Here is an 18,437-nt window from a genome sequence, read left to right on the forward strand (position 1 = left end):
TAATCATTCCATTAAGTGAAAAAATTGAAAAAATGTTAATTTAAAGCAAACAAATGATTAAAATGTGATTAATTAAAACCAAATGAGCCTCCCACTCACTCAATCTAAATTGTTTGTGTCATTTAATGCAATGTGTTGTCATGCTCTTTGTACATGTAAGTTTATTTGAATTGAAAAGAAAAAGGGCACAGTGTAGTGGATTATCAGGACAAGAGAAAAATGACAAAGAATGAAGTAACTTCTGAACAGATGTACAAATATGGTGCAGCTACTGGATGTTTCACACCAGAACCTCTCTTAGTTCTGATTCATACTTTTTCTTTAAAAGCCCACTGGTCCAGTAAACTCCTCTGCAAATGTTCGAAACCTCAGCATTTTTCCTTTGTGTGTTATGCTGATGCTGTCGTGACTCATTTCTGTTAGACATTTTCAGCGTCTGCTGTCTGGAAACTCCAATTGTTGAGCATGTTTGAATGACAAACAGCAAATTGCTCAGCATTGTTTGATCAACTAACAGTATGGAAACGGTCTAGTTCACACTGCTTGAATTCAGCCACTCCACAGGCCTGTGTGCTGTCTGCTTACTCTCTAGAAATAATAATAAAAAAAACCCTCTCCTCTCCCCTCTTTTACTTCCATCTATCCCTTGTGACTTTCACCCACAATTCCCTTTCCCCACTTCACTTACAGCCACATACAAAAGCACATTTACCACTAGATTTACAGGCGTAAAAGCTTGTATTCATTCACACAAACGCGCACTCTGTGCAGTCCTGAAGAAAGTTACTTGCATATGCATGCATACACGCACTGACAAATACACTGACATTCTTGTCACATGATGTGTGTTGCACCATGGGGTCCAGAGGAGTGGAATTTCGGCATAGCTCCCGCTTCACTGAGCACCACGGGGGGGTTATAATCGCAAAATGCAACAAAGCCACGGTCACGAAAGACAATCTTGTTTGTGCATACAATCCAAAGTACACACATTCATAAGCATGCACCTGAACAGAAGAAGAAGATATACATAGTAAAAAGAAAGAACTTGATGCAGTTGTCTGTGGAACAAGGCTTTATAAGCTTTCTTACGCTGTATTTGTAAAACGAAAATCATTGCAGCAAAATAGGGATAAAACACAGATTAGTTCTTTTAACTATTTAATCCCTTTTTTAAATGGTGACTGGATCTATTTTGCCTGTGTTTTAACATACAGAAAGTGAAGCTGGATGAAGTGCTAGATTAGCAGATGAAAAAGAGGAGGCATTCATTTGATTAAAAAGGGGGGGGAAACAAGGCAAAATGAATGATTAAGGATGGATTTACAATCTGAGGAAGCTCCAGTCCCTTGTTTTTTTTTTAATACTAAGGATGGAGGCAAAGTTTGGTGTTTCATCTACTAAACTCTGTATTTCTATGTAATTCTTGCGCTACTGTATATTTAAGATTTTCTAATCAGCCAACAAAAGCAATTACCTCACCATGTTAAAGCATAGGGAATTTTAAAATCGAATCTTAGATAACACTCTGAAAAATAATCAAAGAGAGGTGATCAAATTTGAGATACCTTACATAAATTAAACCTAATTATTGTAATGCATCTCCAGCTTTACTGTGCACTACATGTTGCATAAGTCTGTTGAATAAGTCTTCAACTTGCATGAACTTATTCTTTTTTTTTTAACCAGATCTCTGTAAAACTACTGGCTGTTGTCTTTTTACCTTATAAGTGACTTAAATATTTAGATCTTTGGAAGTTTGAATCTGGAAAGTACGAGGGATGCATGTATTTCTAGGGATGCATGATATAGTGGCGTTACAGGGTTCCACGACTAGTTGTGTCAGTCGACTTTATTTGAAACGTATTTATTTCAGATGTAAAAACACAGTAAAAAATACTGCAGTCTCTTTAGGTTTTATACATTTAATAAAATGTTGTCACACGGACGTCACCATGTTATTTACACTACAAAGCATCCTGGGTAGATGACATATACAAGGTGGTAAACTAGCTATGTCCAGCCAGAACAGTAATTTTCGTGCAATAAGAAATATTCAACCCTTTCGATTTGAATCAGAGCGCGTTAGAATAGAAGGCAATGCAGAAATGACAGGGGGGGACGAGGAGGACGTTGTGGATAAAAAGGAGAGAGTCGGCCCATAAAACTGTGTTTGTGCTTGGAAATGCCAACCTAGAAAGTAGCAAAGTAGTTTCTCCTCTCTAGATCAAGCTGTTTATGGCAAATATTTTGCAAATATATTGCAGTGCTGTGTTACAACAGCTTAAAGATTCTTCATTGTCACTTTAAACATCTTTTTTTCCAATTCAAACAATCGTTGTCATCATTTTCTAAAGAATTGCTTTCAGGAAGTGGTTGCAAAGCAACCTCACATCATCCTAGAACTCCAACTATGCTTTTTTGCTGGTAGGACTTCACTATAGACAATCTAAATTAATTAATCCACAGTATAAGCATGGTGCTTTACTCCTGCATCCTTTTTCACGTTAACTAAATTAGTCAAGGTAAACAAAACAAAACAGATGTTTTTATTTCAGCTGTTGAATAACAGTAACCATGTTTTTGTACATTTTACACAGCAACATGCAGCAAAATCATAAAAAATAAATAAATAAATAAACAAATCAAGCTTAAAAATACAGGAGTATCTGTCTGTCTGCTCTGTGTCTGGCCAGGTTGGCACATATGTCTGTATGTGCACTGTTGGTGATTGAAGTTTAAGTGGCCGCCTGCTTGTTAGGTCGATATTGGCGAACACGTTCATGTTTGAGAGTGCATTAGGACCTGGGGGTGGGGTGTACGATGGGTATTCGTGTGTGGGTGTGTGTGTTTGGTGGCCGAATGTATGTGCGTGCAACATCAACGATATGTGTTCGTGACAGTGACCCACTTCTGGTGTTTTCAGTGAGCCAGATGGGTCACGGCAGCTGGAGCTGAAGAGGTGGAAGAAGGAAAAGAGCAGGAGATGAGGAAGAGAGGGAGGGAAAAGGCACGTTAAGAGGAGGGGGGCCAGCGGGGCTGCTGGAAAAAAAACCCAAAGAGGGTGAAATAGGATGATGTTAGGAAATTGAACATTAGGGAAACTGTTAAAAATGAATTATTGTAAACATTTGTCAGAATGAAAAAACTGTGCAATATATTTTCATGTTTCGTCTCTGTGACAGTTTCTCTCTACCTTTAGTCCGTCGAAGCAATAACTGCAAATCTTTGAACGCATGCACACACTGAAAATCACTGCATAAATTAGTTATGTTTCTCATCCTATCAGGACACCAACCATCCATGCCCCTCACCCCCTACTACTTTACTCTACTCCTCCTTCTAAATGTTTCAGGCAAGAAGTAATAGCCCCTCATGTTAAATTCATGAAACAGAAAGACATTGTGGAGAGACAGTGTGGAGTGCTTCCAAGCAGAAATACCATCACAGTGAATAGACGGTGTACCTGTTAGATGCTGAGTCATAATGTGGATGATTAACTGGTTTGATTTGAAAACACACTCATTCACACTATTTACTGTTTGCCAAATTTCATTGTGACTACAGTTGTGTAGAGTCTTTGGTACTTTCTTATCCTTGGGGGCTCTCTAATATCTCTGTTATTTGTCCTCATGACTACATTACTTACAAAAAAAAAAAGCCTCCCCACCACATGCTATTTCTCAAACACACATGATTATTTTCAGTCTTTTTGCCTAGAAACCAAGAGCCCATCTGTGGAGTAAACACCAAAATCCCCTGAGCCGCAGTTCCAAATATTCCTCACTCTTTCACGCACTTATCCTCTCTTATGCTCACAATGAATGCATGCACGGAAACCCTCTTGTGGCAACACATATGCATACGTTAACCTGTTGAGAACAATCTAATACACACACTTAACTTGTCTTTCTGTCAGTCTTTTTTCTTTCATTTTTAATGTCTTCCAGTCTAAACAATTTTTAGTACCAATGCCTGACAATAACAAGATCTAAATGCCACAATCCTTGGTTATTTGGGTTGTGGTTTTCTCCGGTGTTTATATTGTAATCATTTCCCTGTGATTTACTCTCCAGGTCTTGGCATATTCTGCTCCTTTCTCTGTGTACGTTATTGCTACTGGGGTGCTGCGTTTCCTTTGTCTTTAGTTTCTTAGTTAATTTGTGTGCTCTGTTCCTTGGACATTCAGATTTATTATTTATTATTATTTTATTATTTAGATCAGTGTTTCCCAAACCTGGTCCTCAACTACCCCTTGAGGACCAGATGTGTCTCTGTTCCAGCTCATCTGGTTCAAATGATTGCATGATCATCTCTGCAGCCACCAAATGCTGCCGAAGGCTGTTAATCACCCATTCATTTAAGTCAGATGTTTGGAAGTAAGACGACACCTGGAGCACACAGGCCAGGCGTACTTGAGGACCAGGTTTGGGAAACGCTGTGTTAGATTATTGTCAGATTTTTCTTCATTTGTTTGGCTTCTGGATCCTTTTAATTTTTAGTCTCATCCCTCAGTTTACCTACTTTCTCCTTACTACAGCTGTTAGACATTTCTCTGATTCATTCATTTGGGTATTCTGTTTCTCTCCACCTGAGATTCTTTTTCTTTTTTTTTAATGGAGGTTCTCCTTCCTTTCATTTTGTCAGTCATGGTTGGTGGAAGACAGACTGCTGCTGTCTTAGAGACAGGAGACAGACATAATGGGCATCATTTCCTGATGTGGATTGGCAAGTTGCTAACATAGATGGTGAAGGCATTTCGATGGGTGATGGAGGAAGTAAATGTGATTAGTGGAGAAATGGAATGATGCCTTATCTCGTGTCACCTGTCACTCAGTTGTCATGTCTAAGGCATTTCTAGTTCTGTTTTTTCCTAACCTGCCTGACCTAAGACTTTTTTGTTTTTACCATCAATATGAAATATGCATGAGAATCAGAGGTAAACATGTATAGTCTCACACTTATTACAAAGAGGCATTCTTATTAAAGAACAAGGAATTGACTATATACTTTTAAGAATAGTGTGGACACAAGTTTTTAATGGCTTTTATTTCTCATTGATACAAAGTTCCTGACAAAATGTTCAGAGCAACAACTCTGCACTTTCAAATATAAATTATCAGATTTGTTTTTTTCCTGAAGCATTCCTGCTTTGTTTGTACGTTTATTTCACTGTGTTTACATCATGTAGCAGTTGACTTGGAACGTCCCGACATAGAAGCTGTCGGTGCGTCAACCACACATCAGCTGCGTATGTGCCACGTACTGTATCAACCTGAAGATGAAAGCTTGAAGGAAAGGATTTGTTCCTTGAAATCCAGAAAGAAGTGACAGGTCCTTGGAGGGAGTACATTAACACACACAGAGAATGATAAATTACTTGGGAGACAACAGAAGGAGCGACAACAATATGTGATGTGGGGATTAGAGGATTTACTTTCCTCTGTTTTGAACTGCTGACAGGAAAATGTTTTTGACAACATCACGTGATGGGCTCTGTGCATCTTGGTTAATGAGTCTGAGTAATGAGTGTGTTTAGTGATTTAATTCTGTTACAAGTGTACAATGTACCAATACTTTACAAAAAGGCACAATGGTACTATAGAGGTTCTGTTCAGTATTAGTATCGATGTTGAGTGATCGGATTTCAAGGGTCTTGCTCTGAACCTTCTATTTAAATACATCTTAAGTGGACACATGGATCCAGAGCTCATTAAGTGTGCTGTATGCAAATAAACACAGAGAGAAGATTGCTAGAAAACTTTCTTATGATTTAAAAAAAACAACAACATGTAATTATGCAGCTGCTGGATGTTTATGAGACATGCAAGGAGAGGGAGGGAGGTGAGAGGCATGGGGTTCTCTAACTCAAGGGTTTTAAAAAAGATATTTAACAATGTGGGTGAGCTTGACTGACAATGATATGTTCAGGGCAGGACAGCTATGATAGCACAACTCTTATGAAACATATCAAATATCATGCACTCTCTGGCCATTTAAGTAGTTACATCACAGTAGCAGGTTGGAGCCTGTTTATTTTCAGAACTGTCTCAATTCTACTTGACGTATACTCCACAATCTTCCAGAAATATTCTTCTGAGATTTTGTCCTACAATGACATTATAGCATTCCGCAGTTATTATAGATTTGTCGGCTGCTTTTTTCATGAAACGAATCCAACATCCAAAACGTGCTCTATTGGATTGAGATCTGGTGACTGTAGGAGCACAGTGAACTCGCCTTCATGCCATGTGAAAACAGACGAAATGAGCTTTATGACATGGTGCATTATCCTACTGCAAGACACTATCAGAAGATGAGTAAACTGTGGTTGTAAAAGAGTGAACAAGGCAGCAGCAATAGATGTATTATGCCCCCACACCATTATGCCGTCGCCACTAGCTTGAACTGTTGATTCAAACCAGCATGCATCAATGGTTTCATGTTGCTCCTGCCAAATGCTGACCCTACTTACCAAAGTGTTGGTGTTGAAATTGAGACTCTTTAGACCAGGCAATGTTTTTCCAATCTGTCATTGGAAATCTGTCCAATTTTGATGAGCTAGTACAGATGGAAGCCTCAATAAGGACCACAAACTATTCCTGTCCATATGTAGCCTGAACAAAGATGTTTTTATCAACTACAACCATCTTTCAAAGGCATTTCTGCACCAGTTGGTATCCCAAAATAGACATCTTTTCAGCTTTCAATTCTCCATCACAATTTGTTTGGACCTCAGTGTGTTTTCGATGTCGGTTCAAAACTAATTGCTCAGAGGCACATGTGTGGCCTTAGTAAGTTAGCTGTCTTTCAGCCACACCAGATATAAGCTATGTGTATTACTGTAGCAAATGGGAACTTAAAGACGTTATCCAACAAGTTGCTTTTTTTTTTTTCTCAGATGGAGCGCAACGAGACCAAGTGCGATTACTGTGGTGTAAGCTACCTGACTTTATATGAGAATCGTCAGCTCCAGAGTCGGTTGGCTCAGTTAGAGGCTGAGCTCCAGGAATGGAAGGAGACTGCCCAGAGGGAAAAGGCCCAACTGGAGGCTTGGGAGCTGAACAGGCTGGAGCAGGAGAGGGAGCTTCAGTCACAAGTTGATGTCAGGGAGAAAACCATCAGAGACGAGTTGGAGAAAAGGTACAGGGACATGACGAAAACGCTAAAAGATGAGTTTGAAGCAAAATCTGATAGAACGAGGAATAAGATGAAAGCGGACCATCAAAAAATCATTGAAGAGAAAGAAAGACAGCTGAGAAGGGAGCTTGGAGACTTGATGGTGGAGAAACTAAGAAAGCAGAGGGAAGAACTGAAGAAGAGTGCTGAGGAGAGAGAAACTGTTCTGAGGACTGACCTTCAGAAGGCCAAAGAAATTTCAAAGAACCTGAAGAAAAACCTTCATGAGCTCAGACAGAGGTGAGTTTTGTTAACATTATTCTATGTTTTATGATCACCTATGCCTTAAGTGGCATAGGTGATGCCTATGCCACTTTATTCAGCAGCAGATATTCAGCTGCTGCTGAATATCTCATTTACAGCAGCAGCTATGTTTATGCCCAACTTCAAAAGGACAGTCACCATATTTTGATGATAAAACACATAGACAAAGAAATTGGTAGTGTCTAACTTCGTATTTGGTATACGTATGAAAAAGATTCTAAAAACATCTGGTTTCATTTTATCCATGGATGTTTTTTTTTCCTTGATTTAGTTTAAAGGTAAGGAAAATATGTGCCATTGGTGCTTCTTGCTCTCTGAATCAGTTGGCCGCTTTTGCAAAACATTAAGCCATTCATGAGATGTCTTCAGTGTTTATCGGTATTACAGTTTCACATATAGTAATGGCAACTAGTCAGTTGTTGAACTAGAAATTTTAAACAATCAGTTTTTATGCCAGTTTGCTTTTATCAAGAACCAGATGTAAGTTCAGTTCCCATTGTTAAAACTAAATTAATTTGGGTTCATTGCTTGGCTGTTAAGCATTGTGATATGGGTTCACGGTCCTAATATGAACTAGTTTTCATTTATTTATCAATATTTGTAGGAAACAATGTAGAAAATAAGTTTACTGATTAGATCATTGTAAGCAAACTGAGTTTGGAATTTTCATGTTAATTTCTACATTTCTCTGCAAAGCTGTTTCTCTTGTAGAAAATCTTGATTCTTATGCATCACACTCACTGTTGAAGTCCAGCAGGAAGGTCCTGCTTTGGAAACCCAGCCTTTCCTGCATGTGGTTTGCATGTTCTCTCCCCAGTCATGTGTGGGTTTGTTTTGGATACTCCACCTTCCTCCTACACTCCAAATACTTGAACGTGACATTAATTGGTCTTTCTCAATTTGCTCTCAGCTTTGAGTTTGTGAATGCTCAGTTGTTTGTCCTCTTCGTCTCTGTGTTGGTCTGGGATGGTCTGGCGACCTGTGCGTGCCCCACTTCCCGCCTTAAGATAAACACCAGACCCCCATGAACTTTGAAGGATGTAAGACAATGGATGGACAGATGGTTTAGCCAAAACAGCAAGTAGGCTGCAACTCGGCATTCATCCTCTGGTTGCTTTGGAAACAGTTTTATCCAAGAGATGTCTGATGAGTTTTATGTAGTTTTTCTGAAATGCTGTGTCAGACTTATGCAAAATGTACACCTTCCAAAAGGTTCCACTTTTGTTTTGTTAAAAATATTTCTCCAATCATTGTCAATCAATATTTCTCCAATAAAAATTATTGTGATTTTGTTTGGGAAATATTGTTTTTGGTCAGTAGTGATTTTAACCTGGGACCTCCCATTAATTGATTGACCCATTGTTAAGAGCTGGAGAGGCTTGCCTTTGTTGGCACATTTCTCAATAAACCCAGAATGTGTGTAAGTGAAAAAGAGGCATATTTTTAAAGATCTGTGGAGGTGCTTAGTAGACTTATCATGTACCTAAAGAAGAGCCAGACGTACATTTCAAATATTTTTTTTAATTAAATGCTCTAGTTACAAACAGAAATGTTGTCATATTTGCAGTCATATACAGCTTCTGATAGGTTCCAAGAAGACATTCTTCAAGTGTGACCTGAAATACCACAGATGATTACTTGTACCATGACCTTTAGATTTCTCTAGATTCTCCTGCCCACACCCATTTTAGCAGGTACACTTTCTCTATGCGCTCTATTCAGTGTCAGACTTCAGTATGTGTGGCAAGGTCTAGAGTTTAAAAAAATCATTTGTTTCATAACATTTCTTTTTTGTTTACTTTTTTTTTTTACAACTATCATTAACTCTACTTTTCTACTTTGGATTTTATATTACTATAAAGCAGTAAATGGAAAAATGTGCTCAAGTCTTCCTTGGTTAACTTGTTTTCTTCAAAAGATATTTTCTTTTCTCAAAGTTAGAACCTACTGTGGCTGGAAATAGAGTGGGAGTGGGTGAGATTTTAATGCAAGTCACATCAGCTGTAACCATGCGAACAGCAGGCCTACAGGGATTTTCCTATTGTTGTGTGACATTGCTATGAAAACTAAAATTAATCCACTGGATTTTCTAGTCTTTACTGTTAGGAGTGCTCTAAATAGATTTTGGCATGCTGTGTTTGCAGGTGACACATTTTTTTGTTTTGTATAATTAGGGGTTTGCAGAACCGGCTCTAAACCTTGTGTGCGCCAATATCTCAGTTAGTTGTGAAATCTGAATATCTCATTTACAGCAGCAGCTATGTTTTTGGTCATGTTTTTTTTGTTTTTATAGGCACTGCATGCAGTTTCTAATCATGTTTAAAATGAGCTAAAACAGATTTTTAGATAATATATTCTGTTTAAATCACACTCTGTACAGTTTCTAGAGGAATCATAATTTTAGTATGGCCTAGTTTGGCAAGCTCATCCATATGAATTGAAATTTCACTTAACAAATCATAGCATTGTTTCTACATGTAGAAAATGAATAAATGTGATGCTGTTTTTTTAACTCTTACAAAATTTTAAAGCTACGAATTTAGATACTTTGATGTATGATTCTGTCCCAGCTAGCATTGAATGTTTGGAGCACGTCCGCTAAACGTTGTCTTGAATGTCCGCCGAACGTCCGGTGATTACGTTTGATCGACTTGAAAGTTTTAAGCATTTTTAATTAATTATTTTTTGACAGATTTAGTTAAAATGTTGTTACTATGCTTTCTTTACAATTGTAGTATTTATTTTGAAGTGAATCCATCAATGCAAGATTGTCTCAAACTACTAGATCATTAGTTCAAATCAGGCTAATCTGTTCTTTGATTGTTTTAATTCCTCACCTACTAAAGTAATGCATACAGGAAGCACAACAGCCTCAGTCCTTTTGCTTTCTGTTCCTGGTGGTGTCAGCACAAGACCAAGATCTGGACTCACCTTATTTCTAAAGATGCATGGAAAGGCGTGGCTATACTTTTGATTGGTGCTTCATGTGTACAACCAAAGCAGAAAACTCCTGACTAATATTAATTAGACCATCATGTATTTTGGGTTAAGTGATGTGATTAAATGCTGACAGTCATAATTTCTAAACAGATCACAATAGCTGATAAGTGCATCTGTTTATGTTTGTGTGTATGAAGGTCATTTATTCACAACTTCATTTTTTGCAAAAGGTTTTCACAGATTTTCACCTGAAACTTCACATCTAATAAATAGAATAACTATTTGTGCATGTTTGCATGTCCCAGATTAGGTCATATGTCATCTGCACACACACGCACCCATGCGCACACACACGCACTTACTGACAAGTTTTGAATATTTCTTTAATGTCTCTTCAGCAATTTTCAAATCAAATAGCAGATGTCTGTGCACAAACAGCCAAAGGCAGTTTAGTTACAGAGAAAAATGCAGGAAATGTTTGCACTCTGTGTGTCAAACTGGGCCTCGCTTCTGAAGGCCTCATCACACAAATTAATGCAGTAATTCCTGCACACAAATCAGCATTGTGAATTCTGAAATAATCATTTTCATGAGATGATGATAAGATTAAAAACTATAACTAAAAATGATGAGTAATTTGTTTAAATCTGAAATTTCCCGTCAGAAAATTACGTGGGAGTTTTATCAGCCATTAGAGCTGCTTGGCACGAATCCATTTTCAGACACGTGCCACCAACAGTTGAGCAACAAACGCACACCACGAGAGACGCAGAAACAGAGACACATGCAATTGTATTAAACTTTCTGCAGCAAGCAGGTAGACTCAGACCAGAGGCGGGACTTGAAGTTAAGGGGTTGGCTCTGACTTCGCACCAGTGATATTCACAGCATCAACTATTGCCCGTACAACAATAAAAGTGCTTTCAAAGCGAAACATGCTGCTCTAATCAACACTTTTGTTGCTTTGCTGACGGCATGAAGCGGATGAAGTATAAAGGTTGAAGAGAACAAAAACAGGAACATGAAGAGGACATGTTCTGACGGACGAATTAAAAGATTCAGCCTAGATCGTTAACAGATGAGAGAAACAAGGCAGGTGCTGCTGATGCGTTTCTCTGTGCACAACACTCTTTTGGAACATGTCCACCTTCATTTATTTATTTATTTATTTATTTATTTATTTACCAAACAGGAATGTTAAACATTTCCCCAGAGTTTGAATTAATTAAAAAAAAAAAAACAAATCTGCAGTTTAGACTGAAAATCATCAAGTTGTATATTTGTAACGAGAGCTTCTGTTTTTTTTTTTAACTATGAAGTTCATGACAAATTCCTTATAAAGACACCTTACTTTGGAGTAACTTAACCTATGCTGTGGAGTGAATTCATTGTAAGACTTATTGAAAATCATTTTCAATTGCTGATTTGTGTTGGCAAAGTGATTAAAAACAGCATTACAGAAACTGTTTTCCAAATGCAGATTTTTCTGTTTTAGACTTTAACTTCTGGGACACACACTTCTGTATATCTCGTCAGTCAATTAAAGCTGCACAAAAGAGCAAGTTTGAATAGTTTTGCAAACAGTAGTACATTTATTTCTAGTTGCTACATGAGGAGCAAGACTGAGTCAGTGAATACACTTTGCATAAACAGCATCGTTTGGAATGGTAGCTGAAATGCGCACAGTTTGGCCTGTCACGATAAACGATAAATCAATTAATCGCATGATAAATGAAACCTATCAACCTCATTTTAATTATCGGCTTTATCATCTCTTCCTGTCTTTTTTTCTTTCTGTTGATGTCACTGAATGAAAAAAGGCTCAACTCCGGTGCTCTTCCTTAGTGGATTGTCCAGCGCACATTCCACGAGTTGTTGGCGGACTGTCGGCTCATTTTCAAAACCTGACAGAAATCCTAGGTATAACGGTTTGATCGGGTTCGTAGTGCCGTGTGGTGTCCGGCCACATGGGCACAAAATAATGGCTGTTAGCGTCCTGTTAACTCATTTTAAAACCAGGCATTAATCAATGCTTTACTAGAACCTACCTGTGATGCATGTGGCTAGAGTCAGCTTAAAGTCCAGACTGAATGAAAATCATTATAACCTATTTATGTCACGTTAACGAAGAACAGCTGAAAACTTTATTCTTTTTCTATATTCTTTGCTTGAAATGTTAAATAAATATTAATGTTGTTTCCACATATCATCTCCAATGTCCGCTGGACTTCGGATTGTCAGCTGTTTGGGATTTCCCTCCGTAATTTCCGCGCTTTCTGATTGGCTACCTGTCACATTTAATGGGCTCCATTGAGTCTTCCAGTTGGGGAAAACCCCTGATTTAGATTGGAGCGGCCATGACAATCTTCCGTAACACACCACACACTGCAGGATGATCGGTTATGAAATCACCAGCGACAATCTTAGATCAGCCAAAATTCTAAGATTGTCATAAGGGGAAAATAGGGGCAAAAAAACTCGTGTAGTATGAACTACTGCATTAGGTAGTCGGATGTGCCCATCTTCTCTGTTTAAATCTAGTGATTACTGAAGGGCAATATAGTATACAGATTTCATATTTGCACTCTTTTGCACTCTTATCTTGACCCCTTCTTTTCTGACCATTTCCTGTCTGATTTCTGTAGAGAAATGTTATTAATGATACAAAATCTTCTTGAGAAACTATTTAATCTCTAGGAGACAAGTTACTTAAGCCATTAGCTGAATTTTTCAGATGGTTTAAAGTTTTTATATACTGCTTGTTCAAACCTGCAAAACAAAATTACTGCAAAATTACAATTTACTAGCAATAACAACATTTAGGCCTGTTAAATACTCATTTTTTAATCCATTTTTACTTTCTTACTCCCCAAACACCACAGAAACGGTCTGCATTTAGCTGAATATATTTAGGATATATTCAGCTAAATGCAGAATATATCCTAAATATATATTAAGGATATATTCTCATTTTTGTAGAGCTCCTGTAAGCGGGTGCCACAGCTGGTGTCTTCCACCCAGCTGGACGTATGTAATCATCTGTATACAGTAAACTGGTGAACCAGTTCACTCTGACCTAATGTAAGCTGATTATCTCTCCCTGAAATCTCGTCTCCTCTGTGTCTAATGAAAACAAACAGGAAAACAAGCACAGTGCTAACAGTGGTGCTCAGGCCCATAAGGCCTGCTTTGAGTCAGGGGGGTCAAAGTTCAGGGAAAGATTATGTGGCATGACACAATGATGCATGAGAGGCCTATGTAAAATCCCAAAAGAAGATGCTTACTGTCTGTCATACCCTTTTTTTTTCTTTCTGTGTTCATAATGGTTATTTAGGAATATGGCAGTTCTTTGTTTTAATTTTTTTTATATGGTAAACCGTATGTCCTTTTTTTTTCTTCTATCATGTCATATATAATTAAATCACATTTGTTTTGATTAGTTAAATGATTGCTTGTAAGCATTCTGAACCTTCTGATATTTTTCTGTAACAGTTTTATTGGCAGATGTTAGACATCTTCATACCGACTTCAGACTTATGTGGTTTTCCCAAACATGTTTGCTCATTTTTACTGTAATTTTCAAATTTGATCCCATGTAATTCAATTCAAAATTAATAACATGGGACATGTCAAAACTGACAGGTTTAAATGAATGGGTAATGTTGAAGAACCCGACTGGTAACTCTATAACAACACACCCTCCTCATAAACCAAGCCTCAATAAAAACGTCACCTGTCATTCTGCATGTGTGTGTGTGTGTGTGTGTGTATGTGTGTGTATTGTGCCAGTAGGCGTCTAGTTTTGGCTTTGATAAAGTTACCTACTGCAGTTTGAAAGATCATTGCGTAACAATATTTAAAACTTATTAACTTACTAGTTTAGCGTTTTGGTTCCCAGTTCTGTTTGGAGCAAGTAGGTCAGCAAAGTCATTTTCACACACTCAGTCTGTGGTGCAAGTCCTTAGGAAATCTGCAGCAATTTGTTAGACGTTAAAGAAGAGAAAGGTAATTCTGACTGCCACAAATAAATAAGTAATAAATTCATTTGATATTAAATTGAAAAACAACAACTTTGGAAAAATTGACCTCCCAATTATGTTCCTCCAATTTAATCCCTGTGAACACCGTAGCTTCATTGATTGTGGTTTTTATTCATATTTGGACCACTCCAGAAACATGAAATATAAGCATAATATAAACAATATTATACTCGCACGACTTTACAATTGACCGTTGCAGATCACAGAACATTTCTTTAAATTTTGAGTTGTGAAACCCAGTACAAAACCTCCCCAAAGGAAGGACAAATTGAGACATAATTAGCACAAAATGGCCAATGGCAGACAACTCTTTTTTGTACCCAATAAAACTTGGGTAACACATGAGTCACAGTGGTGAAGGAGTGGAATGAGAATGACACAAAAACGCAGGGCTGGGACATCTAACCAGTAATCTCAATAAATTAATGACCAAAAAAAAAAAAAATACATGTTTTAAAACTGATTCATTTAAACACACCCTTTTTAGTTCCTTCATTTTTAGCTCACTGATAGCAATGATGCACAAACTCCTGCTCAGCAAGTGGTGGTAACGAATCTAAAGTTTGTCAGGTGCAAAGAAGATGTAAGGAGTAAAGAGTATCACAGAAAATCTGCCTCAGTGTAAAACATGCTGCTGTGAGCATGGACACCCGAACTGACGTTAGCTACAATGTTCCTGGTAAAGGTGCAGAGACAAAACAAGTCAGTCTGTTTCGGACGTCATTGTTTAAGACAAATAAAGGCATATTCTATTCTATTCTATTCTATTCTATTCTATTCTATTCTATTCTATTCTATTCTATTCTATTCTATTCTGTTTAATGATTACAAAGCCCATTATTGATTAGATTTGATCACATCCTGCAAGAAATTAACATATACAAGTTTTAAATGAAGGTAGCATAAAAGGCCTAACATTTTTAATATGTGTTTGAATGTGTTAAGAATGTAGATGTTAGTTATTAAATGAGGCTTTTCCAAGGTTTAAAACAAAACTGATGTTGTATGTTTGTGCAACAGAATGATAAGTTATATTCTATTTTACACCAAAACAAGCACCTGTCTGCTTTTCACAATTTTCACACAATATTCAGCTGGGACTGAAATGTACAGCTTATCACATTCACTTGGTCCTTTTATTGTGTGAGTAGGGGACAAAGAACAAGAGAGAGTAGTGGGAAAATGGCTTTCCTTTTAAAAAGGCATAGAGGTTAAAGGAAAGAGATCAAGGGGTATGAAAAAAAAAATATATATATATAAAAACTGATAGTATGTGGGCAGACAGCTTCTCTAACTGATGACAGGCTGAAACATATCACGTAGCTTGTGAGCATGCTTGTGGCATTGAGAGAAGCGTCTGGGAATTTGACACGCATCGCTTATTTCCCCCCGGCTAGCTGGTCACATGCTTGAATCCAGCATCATGTCTTGGTGTGAGTCTGTATGTGCCTTCATCTGACTCTGTGGCTATTTCTGTGTGTTTGGGAGCATGCTTACATACACCCACATACACCTGCAGTGGGTAGCATAATTATCCCTGTGCACAGAATCAATCAAAACCAGGCTTGGCAGGTATTAAAGAAGCTGTCATAAAAATGTGCAAGAGAACACACAAAGAGAAACACGCACACACACACACACACACACACCTGGGTTCTGGATTGCAACACTGATAAGACAGCTCACAGGTGGAAGAGCAGGAGTGGAGGAGAAGCGAAATGATGGATGGCAAACAGAAAGGCATCTATTTGTAACAAGGAAGAACTCTGAGGGAAGCGCTACTTGTGGTTTTATTCCAATTTGCAGTTTCCACTAGCAACCTAACAAACAATGATCCAGTCACTACACTGTTAATTCCCCTCTGTTTGTGTATGTGTTAGGTAATATGTCATGTCTGCGAGGAACTGAGTCGAGCAGCCGTCACAGCCTGCTTGTGAGGTATCAGCAGAAATCCAACTTCAAGTTCATGTTACTGCACTGAACAAACATAGACTCTCTCTCTGTCTCACACACACGCAGTCTGAGTTTTGTGCTTGCTTGTGTGCGTGTGTGTATGTGTGCAGTAAACATTACTGCATGAAAAGAGAGCTCTCCTTGGTGGAGGATCACTGATCAGCCCTATTGGCTCCAGTTTATAGTGGGGTTCATGACAACACAATAAACTGGAACAGTGTTTGAGCATCTGCGGATTTCTGTGTGTATGTGATAGAATAGTCTCTCCTAAACTCAGTCTCACACACAGTAGCGCACACACACGCACACACACACACTCAGTAAGCCATCTTATTTGGTAATCAGCAATTATTTGATGAAACAGTAGCATAGCAACCCAAACATACAAATGAAACGCAAACAAACATGTTGCGATAGTGAAATGTTAATCAAGAATGACAAGTTGGAAGACAAACGCATTCTCTGACCCCTTGGCTAATTTGGTTAGCTGTTATATGATATTACTCGTACTTTGCGCTTCTGCGCATGTGTGTGTCGTTGTTGTTTTGATTATCGTTGTTATGGCATCACTAGGATGGTTACTAGATAACCAAAAAAAACAAAAGATACACAAGCAGGTGTCACTATGCACAACGTCACACACTAAACACATTCACATTAAAGCATTACAAGAGCTAACAGAAGTACAATAATGTTAGAAACTCCTAAAATATGTTTAAATTTACACTTGTTTTGTGCACATCTGGACATATAAACCAAAATGTACCACTGTATCTTTGCATTGCATTTTTTTGTTTCTTGTTGTCCAACTGAAGCATCCTTCCAGGCTGTTGAGCTAAAACATCCTTAAACCTTGTGTGTACACATTTTCATTTCAGAGGTGTTACTTTTACATCTTTTGAAAGATTTTTATGTCACTAGTGACCTTTATTCAACTAGCTGAACAGGAGGAAGCGTAGAGAGAGAAGGGGAAGACATGCCTTTGAACGGGGACAACTGGATTGAGGACTATAGCTTCAGTAAAAGCTGCACCTGCTCTACCACTGAGCTACATGGTGAAGTCATACTGAAAAAACTTGAGATTTGATTCAGATTTTAACTAAAGACGTGGGACTTGATACTTAACTCTTGCTCTAGTTTTGAGCCTTTACTTGGATTTGCCCTTTAAAGACGTTAGTCTTGACTTGGATTTGTGCTCTGATAACTTGGACTTGCATTTTAAAGACTTCACACTTGAATCAGCCAAGATGAAATAGAACATTTCTGATTAGATAGGATTTGTTTTATTTGAAAGCTGAATTGAGATTTGGAGAACACTGAAAATAAAGACTTGCAAATATCTCTTAATAGTTGAAGCAAAACACTCTTTCCTGATCAGGGAGTATAAATCTAAAGCAACAAACATGTTCCTTGAAACATTAAACATCAAATAAAAGCTGAAAATTCTAAACAAAGGATTTGGTGCACACAGTAACTCATCAGAAAAAAAAGTGACTAACATAGGCAGACAGATTTATCACATCATGAGGTCTTTATTGAGATTAATATAAAAGAACATAATGACATGGAACATTTTGTGCTCACTCACTGGAAATAAACTTGCTGGAGGATGTTAGGTTTGACTTTGTGATGCTGACCTTTCTCCCAAACCTTTGGAATATGTGGAAGGTGGAAAAAAATACTAAGTCTGTCCTGACACACACACCTGAAAAAACAAAAAATATTTGACTTGGTAGGTCATGGTAACACTGAGGCTGAGATTAGCATCGTTGACGTGAGCTCCTGTCTGTTTGTGTGCGCGTGAGTGTTTATGATGTGTCCTGATGGGACAGTCGACTTGGGCTTCTGGTAGGGGGTTCTCCAATCTGACATGCACTCACTGGATATGCCCTACCTAGTTATTCCACTGACAGCCACTGCCTGGGGAATAGGAGCTGGAGCTCATGCACGCAAAGCACACGCAGATTCATCTGTAAAATACACAGACACGTAAAATGCGCCTGCACACACGCGAGGCGGACGTGTGTGTTTTCACGCGAGCGTTCCCCTCTGGAGCCAGTT

At 38.1% G+C, this 18,437-nt stretch overlaps 1 protein-coding gene and 1 long non-coding RNA gene across 6 annotated transcripts in view; both read left to right on the forward strand.

Annotated features, from left to right (window-relative positions):
- Positions 1-18,437, forward strand: part of LOC103154796 (Leucine-, glutamate- and lysine-rich protein 1) — a 130,587-nt gene that overhangs the window by 44,292 nt on the left and 67,858 nt on the right. For all 5 annotated transcript variants that reach the window (XM_007576213.2, XM_016663040.1, XM_016663044.1 and 2 more), the window contains one exon: positions 6,902-7,419. In XM_007576213.2, coding sequence (XP_007576275.1) covers positions 6,902-7,419 — 518 coding nt within the window. The remainder of the gene's footprint in view (positions 1-6,901; positions 7,420-18,437) is intronic.
- Positions 12,162-17,401, forward strand: LOC107833523 (uncharacterized). The gene is made up of 3 exons (XR_001659271.1): positions 12,162-12,370; positions 13,084-13,087; positions 17,391-17,401. It is a non-coding gene; the product is annotated as an uncharacterized LOC107833523 (long non-coding RNA).

This window comes from Poecilia formosa, unplaced genomic scaffold, assembly GCF_000485575.1.
Source record: "Poecilia formosa unplaced genomic scaffold, Poecilia_formosa-5.1.2 Scaffold401, whole genome shotgun sequence".
NCBI lineage: Eukaryota > Metazoa > Chordata > Actinopteri > Cyprinodontiformes > Poeciliidae > Poecilia > Poecilia formosa.